The sequence below is a fragment of the Leptonychotes weddellii genome, chromosome 12 (assembly GCF_054177405.1).
Source record: "Leptonychotes weddellii isolate Sample4059 chromosome 12, ASM5417740v2, whole genome shotgun sequence".
NCBI lineage: Eukaryota > Metazoa > Chordata > Mammalia > Carnivora > Phocidae > Leptonychotes > Leptonychotes weddellii.
The window spans coordinates 30,507,560-30,525,162 of NC_138380.1; the positions used below are offsets into that span (position 1 = coordinate 30,507,560).

Genomic DNA, 17,603 nt, shown 5'->3' on the forward strand with positions numbered 1-17,603 from the left:
CTAATGACTAGTGATGTTGAACATCTTTTCATGTACTTATTGGCCTTTTGTAGATCTTTGGAGAAATGTCTATTCAAATCCTTTGCCCATTTTTTAATTGGGTGGCTTGTTCTTGCTGTAGTTGTTGTTGAGTTGTTAGAGTTTTTTAAAAAAATATAGTCTGGATATTAATCTCTTAGTTATATGATTTGCAAATAGTTTCAGTATTATGCTTGGGGATTATCTTTTCACTCTCTTGATAGTGTGCTTTGATGTACAAAGCTTTAAATTTTGATGAAGTCTAAATTCTATTTTTTTGGTCGCCTGTGATTTTAGTGTCATAGTAAAAAAAATCATCACTGAACTCATTATCAAGATTTTCCCCTATCTTTTTTCCTAGAACTTTCATAGTTTTAGTTCTTATGTTTAGATCTTTGATCCATTTCAAGTTAATTTTTGTATATCATATAAGATAAGGGTCTAACTTTGTTCTTTTGCATGTGGAATCTGCTTTCCCCAACACCATTTTTTGAAAAGACTGTCCTTTCCCTATTGAATGGTCTTGGCACCTTTGTCAAAATCATTTGACCATATATTTGAGGGCTTATTTCGGCACTATGTCTGAAATAGTGCAGAAATTCCACTCCATTGGTCTATGTCTGCTATTATGCAAAACACTGTTTTGATTATTGCCACTTTGTTGTAAGTTTTAAAATCTGGAAGTGTGAGTCCTCCACTTGTGTTCTTTTTCAAGATTGTTTTTGCTATTTGGGGACCCTTGAAATTCTATATGAATTTTGGAATGGATTTTTCTTTTACTGCAGAAAGTGCTTTTGAGAGTCAATTGAATCTGTAGATCACTTTGGGTACTGTTGTCATCTTAACAATATTAAGTCTTCTGATCAATGAATATGTGGTCTCTTTCCATTTATTCATGTCTTCTTTAATTTCCTTTAGCAATATTTTTTAATTTTCAGTGTACAAGCCTTTTGGCTCCTTGGGTAAATGTATTACTAAATATTCTCTTGACTATTGTCAAGAGAAAGGAAAATTACTAAATATTTCTTTTTGATGTTATTGTAAATAGGATTGGTTTCTTAATTTCCTTTTCAGATTCTTTATTGTTAGTGTATAGAAGATGCAATTGACTTTTGTGTGTTGGTTTTATACCTGGCAACTTTGCTGAATTCCTTTTTTGGCTCTAATAGCTGTGTGTGTGTATATGTGTGTGTAATTTCAGGTTTTTCTAACTATAAGATCATGTCATCTATGAACATGATCATTTTACTCATTCTTCTCCAATTTGGGTGACTTTTGTTTCTTTTTCTTGCCTAATTGCTCTGGCTAGAATTTCTAATACTGTGTTGAATAGAAGTGGTGAAAGCAGACATCCTTGTCTTGCTTGTTTTTAAATCTCAACTTGTACTCTTAGTACACTTCCTTTCACTTGAAATAGTATTTATTTATTCTTAGTTCTTTTTACTAAGTCTTGCCAGAAACATGTCATTCTTGTTAATTAAAAAAAAAAAAACTTCTGTGGATCTACTTTTATATTTTTTTTCAATAATTTATGCTCTTATTTTGTTATCTATTCTACTTTCTTTGGGCTTATTTGATTATTTTTCTAGCTTCTTGAGAATGATACTTAATTTATCAAATTTCAATTTTTTATCTATTTTTCTCATATTACTTTTTAAAGGTATAAATTTCCTTGAAAGTATTGTTTTGGCATATCCCAGAAGTTTTTTTATGTGTATTTTTAGTATCTTTTACTTTTTTCTAAATTCCAGCATGATGTTGTCTTTACCCTTGAATTATTTAGAAATTTCCAAGCATTTTAGAAATCAAGTGTCAATGAAATACACTGAAGGTGTTTTTTGATGAGTTCATAATCGATATTTGTATAAGTCCCATATGTTCTCGAGAAAATTGTATATTCTCTGATTTTTGGATATGGAAGTGTACAGTGTCTATTAGGCCAAGCTTTTAGTTTTATTATTCAAATATTCTATAACATTATTGATTATTGTTGTCTGCTTGACATTTTGAAGAAATGTCAAAATTTCCCACTACATTGGTGGATTTATCAATTTTGCCTTATAGTTCAAAACATTTTGCTTCACATATTTTGAGGTTAATTTATTACATGAATGTGTGCTTATAATTATAATGCATTTTGGAGAATTTAACTCTTTGTTAGTATATAGAGACTCTGTCTATCCCTAATACATTTTCTAATTTTAAAATCTATTTTCTCTGATATTTATATAGCTATGTCAGTTTTCTATGGTTATCATTTGCTGGCTATATCTTTTTCCATCCTTTAATTTTCAATCTTTGGTGTCCTTTTACTATGCAGGTGTGTCTCTTATGCTGTCTAATCCAAACAGTCAGCCTTTTTTGCTGAGAGGTTTGACCTGTTTACATTGATATGTTTTCACCTGTTTCTCTCATCTTACTTTATTATTTAAGTGTGCCCATTTTTCTCCTTAGTACTTTTTAACCACTTTTATACCCTTTGGTTTCCTTCACTCCACCTCAATCATACTAATATTATTTAGACTTTAATACTGAGTTATATCATTATATATTTCACTTTATTTTTTACCTTGGTTCCCCTCATTTTTGTTAGACTACAACCACTTATTAAGATATTTGATCATTTTTATTTCATATATTATTTATTTATTTGAGAGAGAGAATGAGATAGAGAGCATGAGAGGGTGGGAGGGTCAGAGAGAGAAGCAGACTCCCCGCTGAGCAGGGAGCCCGACGTGGGACTCGATCCCGGGACTCCAGGATCATGGCCTGAGCCGAAGGCAGTCGCTTAACCAACTGAGCCACCCAGGTGCCCCTATTTCATATTTTTGAAGCGTATCCTTTAAGTATCTGCTTCTATTTAGGTACTTCATCCAAAACTGTTTTCAGTGTTAGTTTTTCCAGGTAAACATCCTTAAGTATTTTATGACTTTAGGAATATTTTTATTGTGGCCTCATTTGTGAATGACACTTGGGCTGGATATAAAACTTGTGTTTTAAGTTATTTTCTTTCAACATTTAAAAAACGCTGATTCACTTTCCTCTTTCATTCAATTTTGCTATTGAAAACTCTTACGTTAATCAGATTCTTGTTCCTTTGGACATAATCTTACCTTTTTCTCTTTAGGCTTTTAGATTTTCCTTTTTGTCATTGTATATTCTAAAATTTCACTATAATATGTCTGGGTGTAGGTTCTTCTTATCTATCTTCTTTCACATTCTATAGGCCTTTTGATTTTTTTAAATAAAAATAAAATCATAATAAAATAAGATGAAATAAAATAATAGAATTTAGTTAATTCTCAGAAATGTATCTCCATTATTTCTTAAAATATTTTCTTTCTTCTAGTTTTATTTCTCTTTCTCTCTGCAACTCCTAATATCTGTATTGTAGTTCTAATAACTCTATCCTCCATACTGATTAGATTTCCTTTCATATGTTCTATTTCTGGGTCCTTTTCTTCATCCTCCTGAAGGATTACTTCAATTTGGTTTTATAGTTTACTAATTCCATTATTCCTTTCTCACTGTGTTCATGATGCTACTTTTCCATTTTATATTTTCAAGTACTATATTTTCAAATCTCTTGTTTCTGCTTATTCACTTTGGCCATTTATATGTTTATTTGTTCTCATTTTATATCATAAATTATTACAAACATCTTTTTTTTAGGTTGAACATCAAGCTAATTTAAGAAAATTGGTTTCATGTGATCTTCCTTTTTTTAAAAAAAATTTTTGCTTCTGATGTTATTTCTCACTTTGCATGTTGTTTTACTTTTGAAATAAGTCATTTTCCTCAAATGTTTTGATATTTTGACTGGTTTGCTTGTTTTCTTCAGGGAATATCAGCTACTGTGAAAGGCAGTGGGAAGGTCAGAGCCTAGTCTACTTCAGTCTCTATAATCTCAGTAGTGGAGCTGTGACTAAAATTTAGGGTGGAGAACCCTAGACAACAAGAACCACTGGCAATCACTCCTTACCTCAAAGCAAATTCTGAGATCAGGAGTTCATGCTTTTTACCAGAAAGAAGTATTGTCTTGAGGAGTATGTTCTACCTTTTAAAAAGATTTTATGATAAATTCTTTATTATATGTCTTTAAAATTTGTGATTTTGTTGTTAATATTCATATGTTCCCCTATTGTCATGTCAAAGGTTTTGCTTTACTGAAAAAGTGATGTTTTTAAAACCAGAATAATAAATAGTTCTTCATAAAATATCTATCCAGTTTCCTACTAATCTACAAAATAAACACATTACCTATTACCTAAGTAGCTTATACCTTTGAGAAAAGTAGATATAATTTTGCTTTGTAAGCCTTTTCAAGGGTGTATGTAATCTTCAAATTTTCACTAACATTATACTCACATATTTTAATGGAGGAAAGGCATTATAGATAACAGGAAGTGTAGTACATACTTTGAAACTGAAACCAATTTTCTAATGATATTCAAAAAGTGATTAGCCATTTACATGAAATAAAGTAGTACCTACAGCATAAAATTAAATAGGATATTAATCATTATGCTTTAGGGCATAAATTAAACAATAATCAAGGTCAGAAGAAAATGTAATATACCTATAGTTAAGCAGGATTAGATTCATTATCAGAATTCCAGCACCATTTCTATATTAGGTATGGTCTGACCAAGTAATATGGACCAAGAGTAATGTTATAGTTAGGAACCTATCACTTTATTATTACAGTATATATGTAATATAGCTCCTTTTCTTCTTAAACATTTTTGCAATTTGCCACTGCTGCATTGAAATCCATCTGAATTCAAGCTCTTCAGAGAAAAGTGCCCTTTCTCTAAGTCCTTCCCTCTTATCCCTCACTCCCTATCTTTTTGTTCAACACATCCATTATGTTTCTCAAAGACACAGAGGAAACGTACAATTCAGGTTGGTGATGCCTCAGCTTATAACCAATAAGATTTTCAAAAAAGGTCTTGGAAACTTTTTACTTTTACAGTATGACTAAATGACTCACACTTTAGGGAAATACTTGCTTTTAGGATTTCTTCCTAATTGTATTGTTCTGATATCCAATTTTATCAACTTTGTCCTTATTTTCAGATGAGGAAATTAAAAAGGAATAAATACTCAACTTAAGGGTTCCATTCCAAGATTTATGAAGTAAAAATACATTTTAAAACAATGACTTTGTATAAAATAAAGATGAGGAGTCTTAATAGAGTAAATAATGAAAAGAACCAATATATAAAAATATATCAGAATAACATATTCAGTCTATGATGTCCTTATTAATATGCATATTCACGTTTATTAGCCTGATTTCCACTGTATTTTTCAAGTTCTTTTTCCTCTGAAATACACAATATTTATTACATGTAGTTTAATGGATTATTATGTCAGAATTAATTTTGGTCTTATAATGTTTTTTCTTCACATTTATTTTCAGTCTGATTTTATAAGTATCAAAAATTTCCCCCAGTTTGAATTGGAGTTTTATAAAAAATGGAAATAAGGAGTTAAGAATCTCTGTAATAATCTGGTTATAACTTTGATTATTTGTATTGTTTCTAGTCCTTAAGAAAAGAAAAAATTACTACTTATTCAGTTCTTATTTTACTGCCCAGAAATGGATTAAAGATACTTAGAATGGAAATATTTTAAATGTTCAAATCCTACATTTTAAATGTGGCTTGCTCTGGAATAATGAATATTAACTTGAATTATGAATATTATTTAAATTAAATTTTCTTAGGAAGTCAAATCAATAAGCATATTTTAAATAATAAATTTGTACAATTTTGAATTGTGTTATAAAGCCTCTTAGTTTTCTGAAAAATTATTCTCAAGAAGCACATTAGGTATTGCAGTGTTTCTATAATTAGATGTACCCTATATCCACTAGAGGCAAAAGTAGTTTTAGACTACTAAATATCCCAGCTGGGATATTTATAATAATCTAGAACATTAAGTGTGTGATGAGAAAAAGTATGCCTTCCAGGAAGGAAAGAAAGTCTCTCACTTAATTAACAGTGTAAAACACCTCTTGACTGTGAGTTGCTGGTAGCACTGATAGTATTAAGAAGGCCTCCAAAATGTTCAACCATTATACTTAATTTATGATATGCAATGAACTTTCCAGCTTTGCTAATATGTATATTGATTTTGTCCAAGTGATTTTTTAAATCTTACTCATTTATAACTAGGTAATGTGCAGATCAAACTTCCGTAACTTCGTAAATATTAATCAGAATTTTCTTTCATGAGTGAATTAATTTCTCTTTTTGCTTAAATATAAATAGCTTTTTTCAACCTATCCACAAGCATCCCATAATGATTTTGAAAAGTCAATGCATACTCACTCTTGTTTAAAATTAAAATGCTGTATATAACTTAATAAAATGGCAAGTTTAAAATATGCATCTAAATATATCAATGTCTACAGAATGTTTGATTCATCTTTTCTTCTTTTTATTTCTAAAGTTATCTGGAAGTATTTTGGATGTGTATAGTGGTGAGCAGGGAATTTCACCAGTTAATATGGGCCTCACAAGTCCTTCCTGTCCAAGTAATCTGCCAATGAAAAGAGAAATTACAGGTAATGTTGCTTTTATAGTTTTATCCCTTTTTAAGTCAACTACTTAAGTTATGAGTGACATATATTACCAAGCTAAATAGAATTTTAAAAATGTTATAAAGATAATCGGTTAAAATGGGAGAAATGTAGATAGTAAATCCTCCCTTTTTTTTCTATGACAACCAAGCAGCAAATTAATATAACTTACAATTCAACTGAATTGATTATTTTAGGAACTGGGCAAATATACACTTATGCTCTACACATATATATGACAACTTGACTAAGTTTTTCACTTAACATTGGTTCATTTTGATATTGAACTGATGCAATTTATTAAATTGATTACAGAATAATAGATTAATTGATCAGGGAAAAATAGTCTTTTCTGTATGTGGAATTTGATATAAAACAGATTGTCCCCCTTTTTGCTTGTTTTATGAATTTCATGATAAACTCACATTTAACTTTCTCAAGTAGGTTTAAAAAAAAAAGAACCCTCAATTTTCAGTAGTTCATTTCAAAGTTCTTACAACTCAAAAGAATTGTAAGGGCACTGTCAAATTCCTCCAATATATAGATGAAGAAATCAAGGGTCAGAGGAGTTACTTTCACAATTGTACAGCTGAGCTGAAGAAGATATGCATCAAAATAAGTATTTCCTGATTTACAGAGTCCCATGTTAGTTCCTCCATAAGAATAAAATAAAATTCAGTTGAAATTTCTGTAACAAGTTTTTAGTTTGGGGCCCAAACATCGATCTTTAATAATTATTACATAGTTGACAGTAACATTTTTGTAAGTGCAGTATGTCCATTCTTGGAGTCTAGCCAATAACTCAAAAATATCTATGCATACAAATTATTTAGACTAAAATGAATTAATATAGTTTTAAATAAACAAATTTAAATAAATGTATTCCTATGTTACCTATTTTAAAAACTAGAATAATGCAAAGAACACTGCATTAATTATTTATTGCTATATAACAAATTATCCCCAAACTTAACAACTTGAAATAATAAACATTTATTCTCGTATATCATCTCTATGGGTCAGATATCCAGAGATGGCTTAGAAAATTGGTTCCCTCAGTCTTTCATTAAGGTTGCAGTCAAGATGTTGTCCAGGGGTACACATTTGACACAAGGCAGCCTAGAGGATGCACTCCCAAAACAGTTCAGTTGCAGGTCTTGCAAGTTAGTGCTGTTTGTTGGCAAGAGGTTTTGGTTCTTTACCGCATGAACCTCTCCATGGGGCTGATCAAATGTCCTTATGACATGACAACTGGTGATCCAAGAGACACTAAAATGGTAGCTTCACATGTCTTTTATGACCTAGTCTTGGAAGCCACACTAGTCATTTTCATAGTATTCTGTTGGTGTCCCAGGTCAGCCCTATTTAATGTGCAAAGGAACTACCAAGGGTGTGAATATCATGAGAATCATGGTAGGCCATTTTGGAGACTGACCATCACAAATGCTTGCAAACCATGTAGTACATAGAGTAAAGTGTCATTTCCTGGAAGTGTTTGATAGGAATACTTGAGAATTGTAGCTAGTTCCAACTCCAGGGACATAGAAATCATAGTTATTTATGAAAAATGTTAGTTGTAAAAATTAGGCTGAAATAATTTTGAATAATCTTAAAATTTTAAAATAATAATAATGATTGAGCAGTTTAATATTTGCTATGCACTGTACCTCTTTTCATCATCACAATGATTATCAGATAGGTATTATATTATGCCAATTTTACAGATGAGGAGCTGAGACACAGAGAACTTCGGTAATAGATCACATGGCTATTAAATGGAAGGCTAGAATATAAATCCAGGTTTTACTATTCAAAGCCTAAAAGGTTTGCCATTGCCTCTTACTTAAAGTGTGCTCTGCTCTAAATTTCTAAATATTTGCATAAAAATATTATTATGCCATTTGGAGCAAATAATATTGTATTTTCACCTAATCTTTCTGAATTACGTTGACTAGAGAGGTTGTAAAGTAGAACTAAGTACTATTTAAATTATCTTCCTTTTGATCAGAAACAGATACGCGAGCTTTGGCAAAAGAGAGACAAAAAAAGGACAACCACAACCTCAGTGAGTATATTTTCCTTTTTTCTAAAAAAAAAAATTAATGCAGGAGGAAATGCATGGAGGTTAAAATATGTGGTCTTTTATTGTCACTTCATAAGTATAATGGGGTCACATAACCAAAATTGCCAAAATGAATAGTATATGTTCACTAGTTGAGCTATTTTGGGAAATTTAAATGATGTGAACTCTCAGAAGAGCTACATATTTTTAGGAAGTGAAACATCTCAAATTGTCTCCTTGATCACTCTGTCTCTCTCAGGCAGGCTGAGTGTGACAGAGATGAGTGCATTTAGTTATATTTGAACTCTGTTGTGACTCATTGACTCAAAGGTTTAAAGAGATAAAAGTGGCTTTAGAAAATGTACACCACTTATAAAGCAAGAAACTACTCCATGGTCTCATCTTTCTGTGTCAGTCTGCTCCTCCCTTCCTAATGATAAGTTATCTGAAAGAGATTGCTGAATTCTACCTCTGCAAAAAAATGTCCTTGTTGCCTTCCTAGGGGGTCAGTTTGACTCTGATAACGGGTACATGAGATGGAGAAATACAAGCGAGGGAAGTAGGTTAGCAGCAATGTTGAGCTTGATAGTGTTTGGTCATGTCTCAAGTGCTTAACTGCCTCAAGTGAGGTTGACTAAGTGAGTGTGAAGCCTTTCTGTTTTGGAAGGCCAATCAAAAAATGAGAAAAGAATAAAATAGAATAAACATAAAACTTTAAAGCTCTAAAACAAACCAGGAATTTTCTTACTTGTGGTTAGCTGAAATTGATTCTACACGGACCTGTGGACCCCACGTCTGTCTGTTCATATTGCACCTGCCTGCATCACAGACTGATCAGAGTTTGTTGACTGTAAGGTTGCGAGGGAAGAACTGACAAGTGGTTCTAACTGTCTGCAGGGTCATCGTGGAGATGGAAATGATCTCACTCTGAGAGCCCTTAGCTGTAGAGCACATTGGCTTTGGTCCAGATTGTGAGACAAGTAGAACATGAGTAGGGGGAGCTCGTTGTTGATAAAAAGGATTAATACAGCAAGGAACCATGGGCTTCTCTCTTCATTTTAAACCTGTTAACTCATTATGACTCTCCTTGCTCTTCTCTTCTGTACATCTCCAGTTTAAATAACAGGTCATTTAGCCTAGGGGTGGGCCTACTGGTGTCAAGGTCCTCACTCAGGATGATGGACACAGGGAGTGGCCTGTGCAGGCTCTGGAAGTGGGCTCAGGGCATTTGGTAGGATATTCCTGGTGCGAGTTACTCAGAGTGTAGTTTGACTCTGTGACTGACTTGCTCAGTGGGGAAGGAAGGGTTTGGTGAGAGAAGGCAAAAGTGGCTTCTTTTAAGTATAGGTCCAGGATAGAGACCTCTCTCACCCTGATCTCAGGACAGGAATGAATGAATATATCAAGACTGTGAAGAGTGAAACACACATGACATATAATAACTTGGTAATTTCTTAAAACTTGACTCCTTTACAAATAACTAGTACTGGATATGAAAACATTGAGGAACCAAAGTTCTCATTATAATTAGCTGTTAAAAATTTATCAAGCACAATCTAAGAAGAGTAGAGTAGGAACTTCTGACATTTTACATAAGGTATATTTAAATAATAGATTTTAAAGAAATATTATAGGACTAAACCAGTTCCCTATTTTGAGGTAAAACTGTGAACATCCTTCATAGCTATTCTTCATCTTATATTTAAAAGTCTGTTTTATAATATAGGAGTGAGTATGTGTGAACATAGAATTATTAATAATTCTTACTGTGAAATATGGATGTATTTCTATCAGCTTTACCTTTGTTTATTTTCTTTTCAGTTTTTTAATGTGGTGTCATTGTTTTTTGAATTACATGCATAGGGAAAACAGGATTGGCAAAGAGGGAAAATAAACTCCCTCAAGAATCAATTATATTCTAATTTTAGAATAATCCCAATATATTATTACTGAAGGTCAAATCCATTCATGGTAAATTGCTTTGTAGAGTCAATTGTTATTCTTTCATGACTTTCCTTGTTTCTGGTAGCAGATCTTAATTTTTAGCTTGTGTTAAGTATTTTCAAATATTTTTGATATATGATTTTCTTCTTCTTCATGACCTTTTTCTTCCTTTGTTTCCCTGGAAATCTTTAAAAATGTTACCTATTGAAAAAAAAATACTGTATAGAAGCATATGTTGTGGTTCTTGATTCTAGGAATACAGAGTCGACTGTAAGACTACACTACTCTGTAAGACTGTTTTCTCATAGGGGTCAATATAGGAAATTCTACTTATTTGTATATCTGACATTTATTGAACATTTATTAGATGCATAAAATTTCCAAAAGCAATGAATTTATGGAAATGAAAACAGAGAAAACAGTTCTGAATAAGAATTTATACCGGTAGTTCTCAAAATGTAGGCTCTAAATAAACAGCATCAACATGACCTGGGAATTTGTCAGAAATGCAGATCCTTGGGCCCCAACTCATGTATGCCAAAGGTTGAAAGCCACTACTCAATATATTATTGAAAATTTTTATTTTTTATTTTTTTATAGATTTTTATTTATTTTTTGACAGAGAGAGAGAGACAGCGAGAGAGGGAACACAAGCAGGGGGAGGGGGAGAGGGAGAAGCAGGCCTCCCTGCTGAGCAAGTAGCCCGATGCGGGGCTCGATCCCAGGACCCTTGGACCGTGACCTGAGCCGAAGGCAGACGCCAAAGGGCTGAGCCACCCAGGTGCCGCGAAAATTTTTAAATTAGAAAAAAATATTTACAGTCTAATCAAATTTATTTAATACCTCCTATATGCCAAGCCCTCTGAGGATAGAAAACTGAGGAATAAATGGCCCCTGCCCTCAAGGAGGTCACAGTCTAGTTGGGCACACACACCCACCATCTGCCAAACGTTGTCTTAGGCCTTTGGGGATTTTATGAGAAGAGTGAAGCACGGTAGAGACCTCAAAAGATTATGATCCTGATGGGCAAAATGCATATGTGTGAAATGATAATCCAGTAGGATAAATATATATAAATATATATGTATTTCAGTATGAGTAAATATTATAGCATTTCAAAAAGTGAAAAAAAAAGTTATTTTGAGAGAAAATGTTTTTAAAGCATTGCCAATAATAGAATCACAATTCTAATACAGTCATTTTTACTTTTAGATTGAAATATATTTGAATTTTTATTTTATTTTTGAGTACTCTTTTGATTATATGGAAATTTTTTCACTCACTGTTTTTTTAAAGATTATTAAGAAAGTTTACAGCTGACCAAAAATGAATTGTGCTTTAATGAGAATAATCAATAATATTTCTCTTTTAATAGTTGAAAGAAGAAGAAGGTATAATATTAATTACCGAATCAAGGAGCTTGGCACTCTTATTCCAAAATCTAATGATCCGTGAGTTCAACAATCATTTCTATAATAATGTTATGGTTTGAATACCCTCCAACATGGGTGGGAGGGGAAGGGGGAGAGAAGAACCAATTGCTAAGAAACTAAGTAGCTTATGGTAAAGGTAAAGCTAACTGCTGCTCTTATTGTCCTATTCAAGACCGATAGTTATTAAGCATCAAGGTTGTTACTAACATTTGCTCTTCTGAGATATAGGAAATAAGGAAATTATTTCTTCTCAGTTCATAGCAGGTCTTTCTATATGGCACCAATATTGACAAATTTAGTGGTAGTATGAAATGTTGTCTATGACACTTACTGGTATACTTAATTTATGGTTATAGCGATTCTTCCAATGTGAGATTTATGTGTACATTAACATTGAATTGTTGGGTTTTCAGAGGTCCCAAAATTCTGGAGACATGCAAGTACAAAATGGAATTATAAATCAGCATGCTGATTTTAGTGCATTAACATTAATTTATTAATGTTAATGCAATAATCAGTTATTGTAATTAAATTTTCAGCCATGTTTTGGTATCGTACATACTCAAAGTCAGTTAAACAAGATGTTTGAAGTTGTAAATTTCAGGAAAGAATCGATTAATCAAAGCATCAAGTTAGAATGTTGAATGTTTCTCCAAAACATAAAAATAAGATTTGTTGCATTAATAATGACTTGAAAAATGTTTTATTCAAACTGAGAACTGGCCTCTCCAAATACTAGTGATCATCTATTATCAGAAACAGCGATGTTTGATAAAGTGATATTAGTGAAATTTAGAAATATTCTCCCTGAATCCAAATGTGCCAATTCACTTGGACAATTTAATAATTTGTAGTAGAAGGGAAGGTAGTATTTATCCTCATGGGCATATTAGATGGAATGGCAGAAAGAGCTCTGGATGGAGACTCTGAAGAACTCAGTCATAGTGTAGTTGTCATTTGATAACTCTTCAAATCCTTTAAAGTCTCTAAGCATGCAACTCTTTTTTTTTTTTTTTAAAGATTTTATTTATTTATTTGACAGAGAGGGAGAGATAGCAAAAGCAGGAACACAAGCAGGGGGAGTGGGAGAGGGAGAAGCAGGCTTTCCGGTGAGCAGGGAGCCTGATGCGGGGCTCGATCCCAGGACCCTGGGATCATGACCTGAGCCGAAGGCAGTCGCTTAATGACTGAGCCACCCAGGCTCCCCTAAGCATGCAACTCTTAACATTAGCAGAAGAGAATACCCATTGTCCTCATAGGAACTTTTTTTCTTTAGCCCTTAACATATATACATGCACATTTATTCACCAAACATTTGATGTAAAGCCAAGGCTTTTCTGTTTGAATATGTGTTTCAACTTTTCTTTCTTACATAAACTGCACTAAAATATATAGTCTATTTTAATTTCTTTAAAACAAAAACTCACACAACCTAAATATAGACTTTTTAAATGTTTATACCCTTATTTTTGACAGCATATATTTTTTAAAGATTTTATTTATTTATTTGACAGAGAGAGACACAGTGAGAGAGGGAACACAAGCAGGGGGAGTGGGAGAGGGAGAAGCAGGCTTCCCGCGGAGCAGGGAGCCTGATGCTATGTGGGGCTTGATCCCAGGACCCTGGGATCCTGACCTGAGCCGAAGACAGACGCTTAACCATCTGAGCCACCCAGGTGCCCCTGTGACAGCATATTTTTTAGCAACCCACCTTTACTGACATTTTAATTGAGTTTTTCCAAAGCTTTTAATACAGTCTTCCTAAAAACAGTTAACTATTTTTATAAATACTTTCTTTTTTGGCATTCATATTTCATTAGCTAATTTAATTATAGGTAATTCATTACCTATAATTTAATTATATTATCATCACAGTAATTACAATGGGCATTAATTTAACCTCTCAGTAAGTACATGGCACCACACTGACAACAGAAATACTTGGATGTATCAGAGGGTAGCCCATTGCTCTCTATTACCTATTTTGTCCTGACAACAGTCAGTGAGTGTCACAAAGGGAATGGAGAACATTAATTAACCTTGAAAGTGATTGGATAAAGGTCAGTTAAGAGAGGTACTCTTGGGGCACCTGGATGTCTCAGTCGGTTAAGCGTCTGCCTTCGGCTCAAGTCATGATCTCAGGGTCCTGGGATCGAGCCCCGTGCCGGGCTCCCTGCTAAACAGGGAGCCTGCTTCTCCCTCTCCCTTTGCCTGCCTTTCGGCTGGCTTGTGCTCTCTCTCTCTCTCTGTCAAATAAATAAATAAAATCTTTAAAAAAAAAAGAGAGAGTGGTTCTCTTGTAAGTGGTGGAGCTAACCCACGGTGTCAAGGCACGGTTATATGCAGAAGGCAGATGAAACTTTAAGACTGGACTCTGAAGCCCAACTGACCATGTTCAGATGTCACTATGCCTATAAGGCACCAACTGTATGGTTGGGTTTTTATAAACATAAAACCAAATAGTATATATGAGAATACTGTACAAATGATAAAGCTTATGTGAGGGATTATTATTCTATATTTTATAGAAACTTTAGTTATAAAAAGGCTCCTTTCTACTTCTAACTCACTGTCTGGAACAGAGAATGGCAACCTTTTCCTGTAAGGGACCAGATAGTAAATATTTCAAGCTTTGTGGGCCACATAGTCTGTGGCAATTTTCTAACTGTGTTACTGTAGCATGAAAGCAGACATAGGCAATATGTACATGAATGAACATGGCTGTGTCCACTGAAACTTTATTTTATTTTATTTTTTTAAATATTTTATTTATTTGAGAGAGAGAGAATGAGAGAGAGCGAGTACATGGGAGGGGGGAGGGTCAGAGGGAGAAGCAGACTCCCTGCCGAGCAGGGAGCCCGATGCGGGACTTGATCCCGGGACTCCAGGATCATGACCTGAGCCGAAGGCAGTGCTTAACCAACTGAGCCACCCAGGCGCCCCACTGAAACTTTATTGATAAAAATAGACTGTAGGTCATAGTTTGTCTGTCCCTGATCTAGAATATAGAGAATCAATTTATCAGAGAATCATATCCAAAAGAGACTATCATTGGGAAAAGTTTATTGTAAACATTCTTAAGTGTTTTTCTCTTCTTTATGGATCTCAGAAAGAGGTATCATTACTTGTTTTAATTGTATTATGTTCTATGTATGGGAATGATATTTACTTTGGGTCTAATTGAAAACACATTAATTCATTAGATGTTGAAGATATCTGTATGTGGCTCTGCGCACATAGCACAGATAGAAGAGATACTTCACTGCTGGCTGCAGCATTCCAGACATCCAACACCAATTCTGTTTCAATACATCTCATCCCTTGGCTTGCAGTGGCCTCACCTATTAACCTAGTACTTCTCTTTAGGGTCCACTAATGTGAGTCCCATGGGTGAATTCAGAACATAGCCTCTTTAAAACTTGGGGAGGCGCCTGGGTGGTTCAGTCGGTTGAGCATCTGACTCTTGATTTCGGCTCAAGAAATTGGTTAAGGAGAAACCTCATATATTAAAATGGCTTTAAAATAGAACGAACTTTAAAAAATTTAGTGCCAATGATGTCAGATAGAAATGGTCAGAAGACCCATTGTCTGGTCTCTACCACCATTTTGAAGGTTTATTTTAATAAACAGCACCTTAAACTTCAAAGCTGACCAGAGGTTAACCTTTCCATAATATTTCTTCTGTCCTTCAAGTGTTTTTTTTTTTTTTCCCATGAGAAAAATTAAACAAAATGAGGGCCAAAAGGCTCCTGCAGCAGCTTAGAGTTTTAATTCAGGAGTTCAATACCTTTTTGAGTTACAAGTACCTTCTTAGTTTAATGACAAAAGTAGCCTCTTTTTCCATAGTCTTCTCATCACCCGAGAAGTGAGTGGAATGAGACCAACCGCTATGATGGCCCTAGAGGAGCTGACAAAACATTTGCACCCTTTAGACAGACTCTAGTAATGGGTTGGTGCTTTTCAGTAGAAAATGGCTTAGCCAGGCCCTAGTAAGCATATTCACCTGCCGGTAGAAAATATATCTTCCTCTATTTGTTACAGCTAATGGAAGTATCATCTAACCTGAACTTCCAGTGAGGCATATGCAAGTGAGATTTTTTATAAACTATATTTTCCCACTTCTGATCACTTAATAAATAAATATTAATTTCAATGTATCTCACATAGATCATATAAACCAAAAGTACATAAAGTGTAATTTTAAAAAAAGATTTCCTACATGCTGGGGCTCATTGGTGGCTCAGTTGGTTAAGCGTCAGACTCTTGATTTCCACTCAGGTCATGATCTCAGGGTCCTGGACTCCAGCCCCGGGGGGGGGGGGGTTCCGTGCTTAGCAGGGAGTCTGCTTGAGAATTCTCTCTTACCCTCGCCCTCTGCCCCTCCCCCACCCTGCTCATTCTCTCTCTCTCAAATTAATAAATCTTTATAAAAAATTTCCTACGTGCTTACTGTATGCTGTATTAAAATAAATCTCTAAACTGAAAATTCATCAAGGTTTTCTGCAACTCTGATTAACTTTTAGCAATTAGTTTGGCCGCATTCTCCACATGCCTTATTAATTCTCATGTAGGATTAAATTCATTGATGTTACAATCGGTAGCCTGTTTTATAATTCCAGATTTATCACTTCTCCTGACTTAAAAATAAGTTTTAATGAAATATTTTTTCTATGCTCTAGAAAGATTATCTGGTAATGTTTAATTGTATTTACTTGTCTTAAACTTATTTAAAAATAGGCATCCAGTTTTTAAAACAAGTATTGATGTCTTTTGTGCAGAAAAATTTGCCTAATGATTCTAGAAAGTTTTGCTCTATTGCTTAAAGTAGATGTTGCTGAACTCTGATTTGTTTCACAATCACTCAGGATCACCATTCAGAAGGCACCTTATTTTTTTTTTTCTTAGAAGCATAAAAGCAACCTTATTAGAAAGTAGGTTAAAAGACTGGTACATTTGAAATGATCTTAAAAAATTTAGGCTTAAGTCCTCAGTAATGTACATTTCCTAGTTCATTAATGCAGAAATACCGCACATAGATTTTAATCTCAGAGTTAATAATAAAAGCAATTTTCACTAAAAATATAAAAACTGTAATGGTAGAATCATGATATTGCATTTAGCTCTCCCACAAAAAGTCACTTTATTACTTTCTTTTGACACTTATTTTCATTCTGGGATTAATTTTACTATATAAGGACTTCTTAACTATTCTATTAAAATTTCTATTCAGAAGCAATAATATCTAAGAGTGAATAATAGTCATGTAAATCATTATTTCATATTAATGTAAAAGATTTTGTAAGTTCTTATGAATTCTGCTGACATGCACAATTGTGAAAAGGTTATCTCTCCGTTCTATAGTGATATGCGCTGGAACAAAGGAACCATTCTAAGAGCATCAGTGGAGTACATCAAGTGGCTACAAAAAGAACAACAGAGAGCTCGAGAATTAGAACACAGACAGAAGAAATTAGAGCAGGCTAACAGGCGGCTTCTACTCCGGATTCAGGTTTTTATAAAAATGTTGCCATGAACCACATTGCTTATATATGACTTA

General features: G+C 33.6%; 1 protein-coding gene across 3 annotated transcripts in view; it reads left to right on the plus strand.

The window, feature by feature from the left end:
* Positions 1-17,603, plus strand: part of TFEC (transcription factor EC) — a 117,094-nt gene that overhangs the window by 91,968 nt on the left and 7,523 nt on the right. For all 3 annotated transcript variants that reach the window (XM_081800220.1, XM_081800221.1, XM_006729032.2), the window contains 4 exons: positions 6,478-6,592; positions 8,616-8,672; positions 11,989-12,064; positions 17,408-17,555. In XM_081800220.1, the coding sequence (XP_081656346.1) occupies positions 6,478-6,592; positions 8,616-8,672; positions 11,989-12,064; positions 17,408-17,555 (396 nt within the window). The remainder of the gene's footprint in view (positions 1-6,477; positions 6,593-8,615; positions 8,673-11,988; positions 12,065-17,407; positions 17,556-17,603) is intronic.